Raw genomic sequence first — 16,884 nt, forward strand, 5'->3', positions numbered from 1 at the left:
TCTGTGTAAAAAATCATGCATGATCCATGATTTATGATGTGGTTTATAATTTCATGGGTATTCATTCCTAATACATATTTAAGTTGTTTTACTTGAATTATACGTGTTCTAATACCAAACATCGTGTGGGATAGGCCACACTAGATAATGTATACAACATATGCTACCAACCTAGGGTCTGAAGTCCAACTATTTTGGGTGTGATTTTTTAAAATCTAAGGGTTCCATTATGATTAGAGGGCTTAAAATAGCTGTCATAGAAGTTTCAAGATCTAATTTAGCCAATTGGTCCTCGAAAAACAACAATCGAAATTTGCAGAAAAAAATGTCCTGGTTTCAACCAAAATTTTGGTTTCTATGGAAACATTTCGGTTTCGACCAGGCTCTGGCCAAAACCAGGCTCCAAACCGAAATCTGGAACCCTGGTTGGGACCAACACTGGGTAATAGACCTTTTATACCAAGGTTTTCCGTCCTTTATTTTTTGGGTGCTGGATCTAGAGCTTTCTGTCATTTATTATTTACGGGAGCTTGATATGCATGTATATGTTAACTGGAGCACCTTTGAGTACTTTACTACCATTTTCCCTCTCCTCCTGTGCTATGGTTGCTTAAATTGTGCTACTTACATGTCTATTGTCTAGTAGATACTTAGTTTCCATTCGGAAGTCACAGTTATCTTGTCTATTGGATCATAGTTGTCACTGTGTCTAGGCGACCGAAGGCGTTGGAGGGGGCCTGGACGCCAGGCCATACCAACAAGGCGACCAAGGCGCCCACCTAACAAGGGGGCCATTTTATTTTTTTATTTTTTTGCAGTCACTTCTCACTCCACTTTGTTATCTTGTCATCATGTACTACTGAACATATATTGTAGTAATTATTTGCTTGTTTTTGGATTTCTTTCTGCAGTAATTCTACCATACTACAAAGATGGAAAAACAGAAGAATTGGAAGGAAATTCTAAGAGGGAAATTGTTTTCAGGCGCCATGTGGTTGATCGGATGCCAATTGATTGCTGGAATGATGTTTGGCAGAAGTTGCACCAACAACTAGTAAATGTTGATGTTTTTAATGTGGACCCAGTGCATGCGGAAGTTTACTCTACTATGGCAACTGCTGTCATATGGTCTATGCGTCTTGCGTTGTCTATTGCTCTATATCTCTTGATTGATAGTTATATGAGACCAATTTATGCCAAGTTAATACCTTGTGATTTGGGAACTCCCACAAAAAAACCAAGGCAGCCCTTGAAGCGCCAGGCACTTGGATCTTTAGGCAAAAGTCGGTGAGTGGAGAACAGTATATCCTTGATGATTTAGTTGCTGGATTTAGTCTTTCCTGCTGATTTCGTGTTATATATTTTAAATCTATGAATATCTGCGGTTAGAGTTAGACAACTCATTATTGAGATTCTTTATGGGTGTTTCTTTTTTGTTTATAGACTTAATGTGCTCATCTGCCTGTGCTGTTCTGCCCAGTTCTCCTATAATGGAATTAGAGAATCAATTTACGTTTCAATTGAGTTCTGAATACATGTTGCAGTGCAATGTAGATGCTATTGTTTCTAATTAGTTAATATATTCTTCTGTGTGCTAAAGCTGCATCTAGTATTTTCTTTTGTAACTTGGTTCTAATTTTCTTGCCATTTAAAGTAAAATTTTAACCCCTAAACATATTAGATGAGGAGTTATTATGAATATTCTGGAATATCCATATATTTCATAAAACATCCTCCATACTGATTCTATCCATATATTTCATAAAACATTTTACCAATTACTTAAACAAGAATCTCATTGTTAATCCACTTTAACATGTTGTAATATATACCATAGGAAATTTGATGCTGTTGGAAAAGTACACATATCAGTATCAGAACACCAGGTTCAGTGTTGCTCTTATCTTACCTAGAAACATAGTAATCAGGTACTTCTATGATGTTCAGAAATTTTATTTAATCCATAGTTTAAAAAATGGATTCATATGGAATTGAATATTTATGTTCTATATCTAACTGGTAAGATTATAAACTGGAGTGAAAATGATGTTTTATTCTCAATATGAGAAGTTAGTAATGGTAACAGCAGAACGTTTGCCCTGGAGTAGGATCATTTCAGGAACCACTCTCTCCCTCTCACCTATTTGGGTCTTTCCAAAATCTACTTAATGCAGCGATAATCTCGATCCAGTGAAATCTCGTGGGAATCAACTTGTGACAGGATTGCAGGAAAAAAAAAGACAAACCAGTTTTTAGAAATTTAAATTACTCAAAGAGGACTTGTCTGATTATGCTGAACTTCTGGTTGAGGGTCTATTATGGACTGTGGATCAGTCCTACAAGTTAGATTCTCAAATATGGAGTAATATTACTTGGGGAAGGACAACTCAATAACTACAGAATTGATGGACAGAATAGGGGTTCAAACCATTAATCAGTTAAGGCTCTAACAGTTGAACAACCGTTAATAGAAAGTAGGAACAGAATAGCCAAAACAGATTCAAAAATCAGAAGAGTTAACAAATCCTAGTTGCAACATGATTTCTTGTATTAATTGGAAAGTTCAAATTTTGAAACCTTGATTAGATTCAAAATTAATAGCAGAACAGAGAACTGAAAACCTTGGAATCACCACCAGTCACGGTGGTCCTGCTGATTACTGAATCACTACATCAGGGAACTTTCTGAATCACTACATGACCAAGGGCAAAAAACCAACTTTCATTACTCAAAATAGTGTACAAAGCTATAGCCCCTTACAAACTTATATAGAAGACTTAAATACAGACCCAAACTCAAAAAATGGAAGGCCTTAACCAATCCTGAACTGATAAATTAACTTAAACTAACTAGGAAACTGAATCAATAAAGGAAAGAGACTGAAATAAGGCTGGACTCTTAGAGACCTACTCTTGTCTAACTAAAACATTTAATAACAAATATAATAAAGAAATAGGACTCTAGCTGGACTAATTAATAAAGTAAATCCTGTTGTCATTCATCCTACCCATATTTTAGGCCCATTAAAGTGGCCTATTACAATAAAGACCCATTAGACCAAAGGCCCAAGTCAACATGTATAGAATCCAATTCATGGCTTTTTCCACTAATATAATCCATCTTTTTCTGATTTTATCTACATCAATGCTAACTTGGGATAATGTGCACCACTGCATTTTGCTAAGAACCATTAATTTGTGGTTAATCATTAAAGGGATGATTACTTTGCAAAGAGGACCACAAGCATGCTCCCTGCCTCGCATATTTTTTTTTTTAATTTTTTTATTGCACCACTAAAATTTTCCCACACTAAACATATGGGTTATTGCTGCCACTTATCATGACCTTGCTCTAACTAGACTGTTATCGTCTTTGTTAAATTAATGTGGCTGACTTCCCCAGTTAAATTATTTGTGTTAGGATGTCCCAATGAATCCCCATATCTTCATATTTTAGTAATTATCATGTTTATACCTTTTAGTCATTATCGTGTATGTAGCTTATGATTTTAGAAGAAGGCGATATACTAATCTGCTTCCATGGTCCACTCTTAGTTATCTGCTTTGAAAGTACCCATCATGATGTTTCATATCTGCAATTGGCTCCCTTTTGTTTCAGTTTGGAATGCTTCTCATATTATGAAGATAGCTGGGGTCCTCACTTGGTGTGGGATGTTTTGTGTCGTGTATTCTTGAACTTGATCACGACAAAAAGCCTTTAGATGCTAATTCCTAAACATTGGGAGAGATGTTTTAATGTTATATCTTTACCTGGAATACAGTTCTTTACTTTTTACTGTCCGACCAGGGCTAAATTCATATCAGCAGAAGAGACTACTGGTGTCACTTTTGATGATTTTGCTGGTCAGGAATACATAAAGAGGGAACTGCAAGAGATTGTCCGAATACTAAAGAACGAAGAAGAGTTTCAAAACAAAGGCATCTATTGCCCTAAAGGTGTTCTTCTTCATGGGCCTCCTGGAACTGGTAAAACACTGCTGGCTAAAGCTATAGCTGGTGAAGCAGGGCTTCCTTTTTTCGCTGCGAATGGCACTGATTTTGTAGAGGTGAGATTTGATTTTCACATGAAAGCTCAGCTATGATGATATAACTGTGGTTCATCATATCGGAAATCTCGACCGAAATTTCTGTGGTTTTGGTGGACCCCGAGACGACCAGATTTTGGTAATTTCGGACCAAATTTCGAGCAATAGCCCAGAAAAATACCTGGTTTCCGAAATTTTGACCTAAATATCGGTTTCGGCCTCTGCCAAAATCAAAGAACCTTAGATATAACAGAGACTAATGGTGCAGCATGATATGAAACAGTGTCTCAACCTCTGGTTTTACTTCCCCAGTAATTGCTATTAACTGATTTGCTAAATTATAAGAATCAAGGCTGAGGGTCCATGAAAAGGTTTTTTTCTTGTTTTTAACTTGGAAGACTTGTGCATCTATCCCACACGTGCTAGCCTATGAAGATTTCACTGATACTTCCTCTTCTTCTCTCTCCCTCCCTAGGTTTATTTAGATAATCAATGAACTAATTTATTAGCAGATTGCAACCTTGGATCATCTTGGGACTTGGATTCACTTTCCCTTCTACACATCTATCTATACTTGCCTGAGCAAGGAGATCAGGTGTTTTGGATTTCAGAGAAGGGCCACCATTTAGCTACTGTGAGCAATATCTTCTGAAGGAGTTTTACTCACATCTAGTTGAGTTGGAGTCTCTCTGGAAGACTGATTCCCCTGCTTCCCTTTCCGAGCTGATCTACAGACACCATGTCCTGAGTTTCCCTTGCTGACGGAGCTTGGGTTTCATGGATTAGCGAAGGCTGAGCTATAAGGTGTAATGGGGGGCCCACCAACCCGATTGGATGTGGGCCCAATTAAATAAATAGGACAAATATCAGAATCAATGGCAGTTTTGTAAATAAAGAGGAATCTTAAGGGGTAAGTGGGGTTCAAGTAAGTGATGGCCTGCTGGGATATTTAGGGAATAAAGAAATATTGTGAAGGGATAAATTAGGAAGCAAAATTAAGGCAAAAAGTCGGAGGAAAAAAAGGGGAAAAGTAAGGGTATTTTGGAATCACAAAGGACAAAGATAAAGACAAAAGACAAAAGACAAAAAAAAAAAAAAAAAACAAAGACTTGAGTTTCAGCAAAGGGAGAGAGGCACGTATGAGGTTGAGAGGGGTATTATGGGAAAAATAGAAAATAAAGGCTAAAAGCAAGCCCACGATTCTTTACTCTTGGGGGTTGCCTTCAACCTCCAGCCAAGAAGATGGATGCGGAAGACCAGCAATGTATGAAAGCTAGAGCTCTCAATAGGATCGATCATACGTGTTGAAATAATAGGGTTTCTGATCGCCCTGATGAGTGTAACCTTCGATCAGAATTTTAGCTGGAACCATGAGGATCCAAGTGACCAATAGAGATCTGCTGGAACAAGGATCAGCGGCAATTGCAGGTTCAGATCTGGATCCAAATGGGCATCTTACAGTAGGGTGAATATCAGTTATGGTACTCTGTGGAACTCATAAATCAGAGGTGCTTTTGATCTCAGATTCAAATATCTAAATTGCCTTAGGGTTTGCAGCTGCTCCTCAAGTCTCAAGCCAACAGATTTGGGTATGAAGAAGATTGAAACAAACCTGATGGGCTGCTACAGTCAGTTAACAGGGAAACCTAGAAGAAAACCAGAGAATAAGAATAAGAAGAAATACAGAGGGAAAGAAGAAAGACAGCAGAAGAGGGAAGGGGATTCTCGCAGAGGAGGAGGAGAGAAAGAGAAGAAGGGGACGGGGGAGGGGGTAAGAGAGGCAGCCACTCACAACTCAAATCAATTTTCTTTATTAATCAACTAAAATTATTGTGGCTCATGGCCTTACATAAGTAGGAAAAGAATTACTAAAAAAAAATGCTAAATATGAAATTGATCTAACATAGAAGAAGCTTCCTAATTTAAAACATAATGAAAACACAATAAACTTAAATTGAGAATTTCTACTTACCTAATAGCTCCCCCAAAATAACCTAAAATAAAAGATAACAAATATCCTCAAAATAAAATAAAATCCTAGAATATTCTATTAACCCTGAACCCAAATCAGTAACTTGGAACCCAAATTGGATCTGGGGTCTTGGTCCGGGTTTTGGAGTGGGTTTGGGTCGATCCATCGGAGCGCTGCTGCATCAAGGTGTTGTCATGGTGGGAAGATGGGGGATAAGAGGACACAAAGCACCTATATCACAAATTTGCCTGCCAAAAACTCAACCTCCATGCTCCTAACCTAAACCTCCACCTATTTACACTTCCATATGCAACCAAGACACTCCTCAAACAAGACAGAAGGTCCTTGGATGGAAATAAAACAGTGGCCACCTATCAAAGAAGCCACACTTGCATCCTGCCTTCCACAAACAAAAAAGTTAATGCAGCCACAGCAGCGACCAAACAACAAAGAAGGGAATCCCGTGGAAAGCAAACAGTGACCAGTGATCAAAGAAATGCTTTGCATTTCCTACCTTCAACAAACAACAGAAGACCTATAGACAAAGCTTCCTGTGATCAGCAAAACCTGAAAAACCCAGGGGCATCCTGTGGCAAGAATTTCTTTGAAGGGGTTGTGGAGAGACTTTAATATATAGTATTTAAGTCTCTATCAAGGTTTTATTTATGTATGGGAGGCCTTGAACTCTAAATCAGGCTGCTGTGATGCTGTGATCTGAATAACTATATTGAAGAATTAGCCCCCAAAAGCAATGTGTGTGCTGGGTAATTTTTAATGACTAGCTAACAAGATAACATAAATGGTTGTTTCTAAGTCCACACACACACACACATGCACACATAGAGATTAGAGACACACTTGCACATGGAAAATTTATAAAGCCACTCAATTTACAAACAAGCAGCTAAAGGTTGCAGTCTAAATAAAAATGGACTGTGGAAAGATTCTAATCCTAACCTTATATTAGTTTGTTAAATATAGTGGGGAAGTCCATGGAATACCACTTAGAGGTTTAACCCAAAACCTTAAGGCATTAGGTGGTGATGGCCCAAGGGTATATTAAGATACATCCAAGGTCCTAGATAACAGATATGGGAATATACCTTTGTAACTCCCAACATATCAACACTGTCTCCCTCACGTGTAGCTTCGGCATACATGTGGATATACATCTTAAGGAGGACAACAAACGATCTGGCTCTGAATCTATGATACATGTTACAACTGCTTATCCCAAAAGCTTGAGCTGTTGTAAGGGCTTCAACATACAACACCAAAAGTAGTCGAAGAGGATGATGAGGATGGAGAGGACTCAGAGTTGTCGACAGTCTCGTAAAAGTAGTAATCGGTTTGTTGGGCCCCGAGGCCCAAGTGGTATTCTGTAGTCTTTCCCACTTCATTGATCATGGTATCAGAGTCAGGATGTCAGGTGTTTGATCACTGGTATGTGTGAGGGGTTTCTATTGTTGTGCCTCTATGCTTTGTGCCCTTTGGTGCCATGTGATGGGGTCACGTGCAGATCCATGTATATGTGGGCCTACTAGTGTGTGTGTGTGGGGGGGGGTGTTGATATACATTTTTGTAGCCCTTACTTAACGGCTCAAGTTTTTTGTATAAGCAGTTGTAACACGGTATCTGAGCCAGGTCTGGTTGTTGTTCTCCTTAAGATTATACACGTGTATGCCGAAGCTACATGTGAGGGAGAGTGTTGAGATGTTATAGAGGTATACTCCCAACATCTTAACATAAAAGAAACTTTACTTTCATTAAAAGAAAACTAAAATGTTCTATTCCTAACTGGGGCCTGATCATCTATTTGTGGTTAGTAGTTTAGTACACCTTGACAGTCTCATGCAAGCATCATCCCATACATAACATCTCAAGCAGTATTTATGGTGCCTTCTTTGTTGTCTGAAATTCTTTTCCCAGTAGCATGTGGGAAACAGTTGTAGCATGCTGTTTATGGAGGTGGATTACTGGATATTTTCTCTATTTACCTACCCGAGCTGCTGATTAGCTCTTACAGATAACTTTCACCCCCCCCGATTTTGTGTTACTTTCATGATTCATCCTTCATAGAATTCTTAGTTCATCCATATATCCTTAAATCTGCATCCTAGAAGTGTAGGTAAGATCTTACATTGTTCTGTATCCCTCATGTAGCACATTGGAAGTGCATTTTCAGTTAAACTGCCAAGCTCAAATTCATGATGCAAATTCCTACGCAGCCCCTCATATTTTGAATGCTAGATTCAATGGAGATGGCTGCTTTGAGTAATTTCTGGGTGATCATATTAGTGAGTTGTTTCTATACAGATTCTTGCAGAAGTTGCACTCCTTCTTGTTGTTGTTGTTGTTGTTGTTTTACACATTTTAATGGTCTTGGATACTGAATGGAATTCTTAGCATGAACAATTTAACTTTGCAGATGTTTGTAGGCGTTGCAGCATCTCGTGTTAAGGATCTTTTTGCTAGTGCCAGGTCGTTTGCACCTTCCATTATCTTTATCGATGAGATAGATGCAATTGGTAGCAAGCGTGGGGGACCTGACATTGGTGGGGTAAGATGATGTGATGCATCTATTGATTCTATTCTTTTCACTTATGATGGACGGACTAAACTACATTTAAACACAGTGTAGATTCTTCTGTTGTGACTGAGTATTCATATTTATTTTTTGGGTTGGTGGTGTTTTTGCCTTAATGTCTTTTTATGGGCTTGTTCTTGGAGGTTTTGTGTTGGAGGGAGTTCTTGAGTTTTGTGCTCGGAAGTTTTACGGGATTAATCTCTGTTTTGTTTCTTTATTTGGGCCTATTTTTTTGGCTCCTTGTCTTGCATCCCTCCCTTTGGCTTTTGTTTCTTCCTACTGAAGTCTTTCTCTTGTTGTTGATTAACACAAAAATACACTCACATGCACAAATCCTATTCTTTATTGGTTCATCCACTTACAACTTCTTTGGCGAAATGGCTTTACTGACCCACATGCTTCTTTAAATAAAGGCGGTCGCCGAGGGTTTGTTCAATATGATGTTTTGTAGGCCATCTAATGGGATTTTTGTTGTCAGATAACTGAGATTGATCTGGCACAATGGACGAAGAATCTACAACTTTTAACCCATGCAATTCATTTAAGAAACTCATGTGGATGTATCCTAACTACTTGGGGTTGTCTACACACATCCTATTCATTCCACTTAGGGCCATATTTGTTGTTGACCCGTAAAATTCATGTATTTTCTTCTACTATTTTTAACCAATGCAATCTGGACCAATTTTGGCATACCCCTTCTCCTTTTATCCCCTCCTGTTTGTTCTGTATCACTCCTCACTGTAGCATTTATTCTTCTTCTCTGTATACAGAATGTAGACCAGTAAACAGGTGCTCGCTATATGCTTAATGTTAAATAAATGTATTGATTTCTAGTAAACGTTTCACTAATAGTGCTCTTAAAAGAGTAAAAGAGTCACCCTTGTGTGCTGGCTACTGCGATCAACCTAAACTAGTTTTCTTCCTCTGGTAAGTAGTCATAGATCTTGCATATTGCAAACTAAAGTTTTTTATCCTCTTGCAATGGACATTTGCTTGATTTTTTCCCAAGTAAAAAGTCCTTGTTTTGTGAAGACACAATTAGTAATTTCTTATCTGAACTTGGTTCTGAGTTTGCCAGTTCAATCCCAGTGGTCTACTTGTAAAACCCTTGAGTAGATACAACAACAACAACAACAACAACTCAGCCTTATCTCAACTAAATGGGGAAAACCCTTAAGTAGATGTTTCTATACTATGCTGCAGATTGCAATTCTATGATTCAATATTATAGACTATGTATTTTATTTCTATTTGCTTTCTCCCCTTTGAACTTGCAAATATCTAATTTATTGTGCATATAATATTAATTATAGGGTGGTGCAGAAAGGGAACAGGGCCTGCTCCAAATATTAACTGAAATGGATGGATTTAAGGTTTCAACTTCACAGGTATGCTCTAGAGTGTTTTGTTAAATCATAGAGAAGAGATTATTGGAAGGTTACTGCTAAATTTATGTTTTTCAGGTGTTAGTTATAGGTGCAACAAATAGATTGGACATACTTGATCCTGCTCTTTTGAGAAAAGGTCGTTTTGACAAGATTATAAGGGTTGGTTTGCCATCTAAGGATGGAAGGTTGGCCATATTAATGGTATGATTTTCTACAGTGTTATCCATCTAATACATAGTTTTGATCTGAAATCATGCTGATATCCATACGTATAACAGGTGCATGCTCGTAATAAGTTCTTTCGCTCAGAAGAGGAAAAAGAGGCTCTTCTACAGGAAATTGCAGAGCTTGCAGTAGATTTTACTGGAGCAGAACTGCAAAATATACTGTATTTACTGCTCTATACTTAATTGATTTCTCTCTACATTTGCCAGGTAGTTTTAACTTTTTTGGCTTTTTCCCAAACTGAATGGCAGGAATGAAGCTGGCATTTTAACGGCCAGGAAGGATTTAGACTATATTGGACGGGAGGAACTTTTAGAGGCCCTGAAGCGGGCAAGTACTCTTGTCTTCCTTTTATGCAAATGATTTTAACTTTGTCTTTGCTAATACTTGTGTCAATGCATTGCACAATTTATGCTTTTGCAGCAAAAGGGCACGTTTGAAACTGGTCAAGAAGATAGTAGTGAGGTCCCAGAGGAATTAAAGCTAAGGTTGGCATATCGAGAAGCAGCTGTCGCTGTTCTTGCATGTTACTATCCAGATCCTCACCGTCCTTTCATTGAGGTGGGTGTATATGTGCGATACTCTTAAAGAGATTCCCTCCTCTAAATCATGGGCATTGTGATAATTCCAAGTGAGTTTGCATCTGTTACAGACAGATATTCGTTCCATCCGTAGCCAGCCAAATATGCACTATGCTGAATCCTCAGGGAAGATCTTTTCAAGGAAGTCAGATTATGTGAACTCTATAGTGCGGGCATGTGCTCGTAAGTTATAGATTTTGTGCACTTATTTCTTATTTTAACTATTGATCTTATGATTTATTCTTTAATTGTTATTTTCTTTTGGTTACTTGTCCTTAAATTTTTTGTACATACCATTAGTGCTTCTCTTAATTTTTTTTAGTCACTCCTTTATATATTTGACATTTACAGAATTGCTACTAATGTTCAATGTTCCCAACATGTGCTTAGACTATGGGGTGATGGTTTGTGTTTGTTCCCCAATGTCCATCTCCATTCCACCGATAATTGTGCAAGATGGTCAATTAACAGCACTTAGTTATAAAAATTTCAATTTTATTAGCGGTCATTTTTCTCTCCCATATGAGTGGCAATGTTAATCTTCCTAATATTATTGTTTTTACTTTCAATTTTATCAGCGGTCATTTTGCACATTTATATGAGTGGCAATGTTAATCTTCCTAATATTATTGTTTTTGATAAGAAGTGCAATTTCATTGGATAGAAAGCACTGTATAGAGATTTTTTTTTGGGGGCTGGGGTGCAAGCTATCAAGCTAATGAGACATTTCATTTGACCTTAATTTAAATCCACATGACTGGGAAATGATTAATATTACTACAGTCAAATGTCATATATAAGTGCCATAATGTGGACCGTGGACCTTTTGTCTTTAGATGCTATACATAGTGCTCCATTGGAACATATTAACACATTTCACCTAAAAAGCTCCTAACACAGTTTCGTGCATGTCTACTAAGATTTCCTTTGTATCAATCTTCCCCGTTATCTACCTTACTTTTTGCTACCCCTTTTTATAGGCAGAGAACAAGAAGATATTATTAATGTCAAAAGAAAATGTGCAGTTATAGCAGTATATTTGTATAAACTGCTATGCAACAACCAAAAAGAGAGCTGTGTAGCCACAAAAAAGAAATGCTCATCTCTCATGCAGATTATTGGTGAATGATCTATCCATTGAAAGCCCGTTGAAAAATCATCCAAGTAACTTGTGCTGGATTTTATTGAAGGGAATGATGGATCCCTTAAAAGGAAGAAAGACAACAGGTCAAGGATCAAAATATCGGGTTTTGACCCTTGGGGAGACCGAAATTTCGGTCGAAATCTGGGAAATTTTCAGGAAACCAGAGAAATTTTCCTGGTTTGGTGGATACTTTGGTTTCGACCCCCAAAATGTGCTTTTTTTTTTGCTGATTTTTTATATATGCTCTATTTTAGACATTTCTAACCCATTCACATAATTAGTTTCTTCGAAAAAATACCTGAAGTCATACTTGTGGTTTTGACCAAAGTTTGCTGATGTACGTTGAGTCGTTGACTGAAACTATATTACGTAAGTACATATATAATTTACTAACTAAAAATGTGAAATATATTATTAAAAGTTTAAAACAAACAAAACATAATGTAAATGATCCAAAATAAATAATAATATTACATAATTATGAGTCACCTCTCAAGTCTCAAGTCTTAAGTCTCAACAGTCAAATCCAAGTAGAGTGTCTAGGCGGTTCTGGTCCACGAGATGTGTACCATTGCAGATGTCGTAGCTCCTCTGAATGCACTACATATGAATCTCATGACATATTTTTGGGCTCAATTGTTTTGATAATCCGTTACTGCCCATCTATAAGATGCATCATCAACATCAGCTGGCATAGTTTTGGGCACAATTGTTTTGGTAGTTCGTTACTATCCATTTATAAGATGCATCATCAACTTGGTATCCCATCCTAGGGAATGGCTCAATCACAATGATAAGATGTGGATGTGGCACACAAGGTTGGGATGGATACCCAAAGATACTATCAACAAAAGATGACCCACCACCTGAACTTCCCTCCTGTCTAGATGAAGTAGAAGATGCACCATATTGTCCATAACCACCACCATATTCAAATGAACCGGTGCTCTCGAATGATGGCACACAAGGTTTGGGAAAGATGGGATTTACCTTTTTGGTCCAAACTCCCTTCCTTAGGTAGATTTGCTATGAATGTGCAAGATCCAAACTTAGAATGAAGATTTGAAGGCACAAGGGCAAAATCTTGAGTGTTTTCTCAAGTTCCCACTTCATAGAGAAGAGATAGGGGAGAGGGTTGAAATTTTGAAATAAGAAGGCTTGGTTTCCTATTTAAGAAGGTTTTATAAAGATTGACCCATTGGTCCACTCGAATTTTGGTTGATACTGGTCGAAACCAGTGACTTTTAAAATTCACATGGTATTTGGTATAGGAGTCTTGGGATACCGTCGAAATGTGAGAAATTTCGATGGTATCGGCGGAAACCTTGAACCATGCAACAGGGAGACCTGCTACGGAAAGAATAACTATACAATAAGAAAACCCAATTATCTAGTCTTTACAAAATGTTTAGCCCTATAATTTTGGAAAGACATTTGACCTATCTTCATCTGTTTGTCATGACTCTCTCAACTCAAGCTACCTATTAATACCTGCTGGATCTTTGAGTGTCTTCTTATCTCATTATCTGACCATTCATTCTGGTGATTTACCAAATCATATGCACCTTGTCCTACTCAGAGCCAAGATTTTTAGGTGTTTGAGAATTGATACTTTAGTGTTCAAGCATGCATATGATGTCATGATGACAGGGAACTAGAATTTATCACAAATGCCCAACGTCCTGAAACTCTATTTCACCTTGTATGTTGATTTGTCTCAATGTTTATGTGTTCTCTTATTCTAGTAACGTTTAACTATTTCTGAGATTTACTATCAGTAATTCCCAATCAACATTAGAGCAATACTTTGTGCCTTACTACATGATATACTTTCATGTTTTAACTTAAATATTTATTGTGTAGCCAGAGTGATTGAGGAGGAGATGTTTGGGGTTGACAACTTGTGCTGGATTTCTGCAAAGGCTACATCAGAGGCTTCCAGGCTTGCTGAATTATTGATTCTGCAGACAGGGATGACAGCGTTTGGCCAAGCTTATTATAGATATGAAAGTGATCTTGTACCGAATGTAGGTTAATCAAATGATAATCCTGCATTTTGTTCACTGATGGGTTTGTTTTGCAGGAAGAGCAAGTTTGGAGTAGCTTGAATGTATCATTGACAGGTTTTCTTTGAGTGATTGATAACAGCTTGCAGCAAAATTGGACGCACTGCGAGATGAGTATTTGCGTTTTGCAGTGGTAAAGTGTTCTTCTGTGCTGCGGGAATATCATTCGGCTGTTGAGACGATCACAGGTCAATATTGATCTGTTTCTCTGCTAGATTTATGTTGTCTACTAAATCATCTCTTAATAATATGGTCATGGGAACACAGTAATAGTTGGTCAGAACTTATAATGGTGATGCCTCACTGAAGGACTGTATGATTTTTAACGATTTGCCATGTGCTAGTTTTTTATTTTAAGTTCTTGGTGCTGATTGTCTGTAAACCTTCAAGTTGGGCACAGATATTTTACTGGAGAAAGGACAAATCAGTGCTGAAGAAATATGGGAAACATACAAAAAGGCTCCACGAATACCTCAGGTTATTTATTTATTTATTTTAAATGAAAACTCCCATCACAGTTAATTGTCCTGTTTAAATTTACCATTGGCTGTGTCAGCTGAGATAATAGAATCATAGATTTATGATGGTACATTTAGTAGAACATTTACTGTTTTGAAAGTTCTGCAATCGTTTTATTTGAAATATGCAGCCTTTTGGTCCATTGTTTATGTACTTTGTTATATAGTTCATTGGGTGGTTGTCATTATCTTGTCTTAATCAGTTAACAAATCACATAGCTGATGGAGGAAGTAAATTGGGTTGCCCATTACTTTGTGGAGAATATTTTTATCCAAACATAGTTATTACTTGGTGTAGTCTTGTTGATATAGTTTTAAAAGTTGTTTACATGTTTTCCTAGGTTCAAGCACTTTCATGTCATTTGTTGGATATTTTTCTAAATATTGTGTTTTGTTTGAGGAAAATAAGTTTTATAGAAAGATTGAGAAAGCAAGGGCAATGAAATATGATGATTTGTGTGCAAAACTTAATAAAAGAGAAGGTGAAAAAGAGATATATAAAATAGCTAAAATAAGAGGAAGGATGACCAAAGATTTGGACTATGTTAGATGCATTAAGAGTGAGGATGGAAGAGTTCTAGTACAAAATGAGGACATTATGAAGAAATGGGGTGATTATTTTTGCAACCTACTAAATGGAGATACTATGACTGATAGGAGGGACTCAGAGGGAATATACATCAATCCAACTCATCCCATGGACATTAATTGTAGGTTGGCGAACCCGAGGTTATAGAGGCCCTATGAAAGATGAATGTAGGTAGAACTCCAAGACTGGATGAGATCCCAATTGAAGTGTGGAAGAGCCTAGGAGGACATGGGGTGTCTTGGCTAGCCAAAGTGTTTACCAAGATTTTGAGCACTAAGACCATGCCTGATGAATGGAGGAGAAACAATATAGTTCCGATTTTTAAGAACAAAGGTGATATTCAAAACTGCAACAACTATAGAGGTATAAAACTTATGAGTCATACTATGAAACTATGGGAAAAAGGTTATTGAAGCACACTTGAAGGAGGAAACTAAAGTAACAGAGAACCAATTTGGTTTTATGTCAGGGAAATCCATGGCAGAGGCTATTTACCTCCTTAGGAGGCTTATGGAAGTTTTTAGAGCCCACAAAAAGGACCTCCTCATGGTCTTCATTGACCTAGAGAAAGCTTGTGACAGAGTACCGATAGAGCTCATTTGGCACGTCTTAGAGAAGAGAAGGGGTGTGAATAACTATGTGGATATAATTAAGGACATGTATGAGGGAGTAGTGACGAGTGCTAAGATGATAGAGGGCAAAAGTAACAAATTCCCAATTACTATTGGGCTACACCAAGGATCGGCTTTAAGCCCTTATTTGTTTGCACTCATAATGGATGATCTAACCATGCAATTTACAGACGATCTAGTTCCATGGTGTATGCTATTTGCGGATGATATTGTTTTGATAGATGAAACAGTGGAAAACGATTAATATTACACTAGAGCTATGGAGATCAAGATTGGAATCAAGAGGTTTTAACGGAGTATATGATGTGCCCCTTCTGTCAAATTAGAGGAGGGGAGAGAGTGGTAAAACTTGGGGAACGGGAGTAACCCGAGAGTGACTGTTTTAAATACCTGGGGTCCAAATCTTTAACAAAGAGGGTGATATAGAGGATGATGATGTACACGAAATTAAAGTGGGATGGATGAAATGGAGAGGTGCGTCAGGAGTGCTATGTAACAAAGGAATGCCTGTTAAACTTAAGGGAAAAATCTATAGGACAGTTAGACGACTAGCTATGACATATGGAGTAAAGTGTTGGGCAGTCAAGAAGAGTGATGTGACTAAACTGAGTGTAACTGAGATGAGGATGCTGAGAGGACTTTGCGGCAAGACCAGGAGAGATAGAATAAGGGATGATTGTATTAGAAACAAGGTGGGGGTTGCACCAATCCAGGACAGGCTCTGCGAGAACCGGTTGAGGTGGTATGGCCATGTGCATCGGAGACCTATAGATGCCCTAGTAAGGAAGAGTGATCAGATTCATTGGGTGGAACCAAAAGAGGTAGGGGTAGGCCTAAAATGACTATTGATGAAATGGTGAGAAAAGACATGCATATGGTGGGGCTCGATCCTAGTATGACCATAGATGGAGTTTTGTGGAGGACAAGGACCAGGGTAGCCGACACCATGTAAGGGATGTTTCTGTGATGCATCTTTGATTACTGCCTTATCTTCTTCTCTCATCCCCTTTCTACTTCTTTTTCATTATTTTGTTGCTTCTTTATTTTTCTTTTCCAAACCGGATCCATGTAGCCAACCCCATTTAGTTGGGATAAGGTTATGTTTATTGTAGAAAAGATTGAGAAAAATAATTC

At 37.8% G+C, this 16,884-nt stretch overlaps 1 protein-coding gene across 2 annotated transcripts in view; it reads left to right on the plus strand.

Moving 5' to 3' along the window:
- The window catches only part of LOC122061694 (probable inactive ATP-dependent zinc metalloprotease FTSHI 4, chloroplastic), a 28,603-nt gene that overhangs the window by 3,903 nt on the left and 7,816 nt on the right, over positions 1-16,884 (plus strand). For both annotated transcript variants that reach the window (XR_006134706.1, XM_042625113.1), the window contains exons 3-14: positions 912-1,287; positions 3,808-4,066; positions 8,446-8,577; positions 9,921-9,995; positions 10,071-10,196; positions 10,274-10,383; positions 10,472-10,550; positions 10,644-10,781; positions 10,873-10,984; positions 13,809-13,972; positions 14,094-14,199; positions 14,412-14,488. Coding sequence is in view for 1 of the 2 variants with exons in the window: in XM_042625113.1 (XP_042481047.1) it covers positions 912-1,287; positions 3,808-4,066; positions 8,446-8,577; positions 9,921-9,995; positions 10,071-10,196; positions 10,274-10,383; positions 10,472-10,550; positions 10,644-10,781; positions 10,873-10,984; positions 13,809-13,972; positions 14,094-14,199; positions 14,412-14,488 (1,754 nt within the window). In the remaining variant the exon portion in view is untranslated. The remainder of the gene's footprint in view (positions 1-911; positions 1,288-3,807; positions 4,067-8,445; positions 8,578-9,920; positions 9,996-10,070; positions 10,197-10,273; positions 10,384-10,471; positions 10,551-10,643; positions 10,782-10,872; positions 10,985-13,808; positions 13,973-14,093; positions 14,200-14,411; positions 14,489-16,884) is intronic.

Source organism: Macadamia integrifolia, chromosome 2 (assembly GCF_013358625.1).
Source record: "Macadamia integrifolia cultivar HAES 741 chromosome 2, SCU_Mint_v3, whole genome shotgun sequence".
NCBI lineage: Eukaryota > Viridiplantae > Streptophyta > Magnoliopsida > Proteales > Proteaceae > Macadamia > Macadamia integrifolia.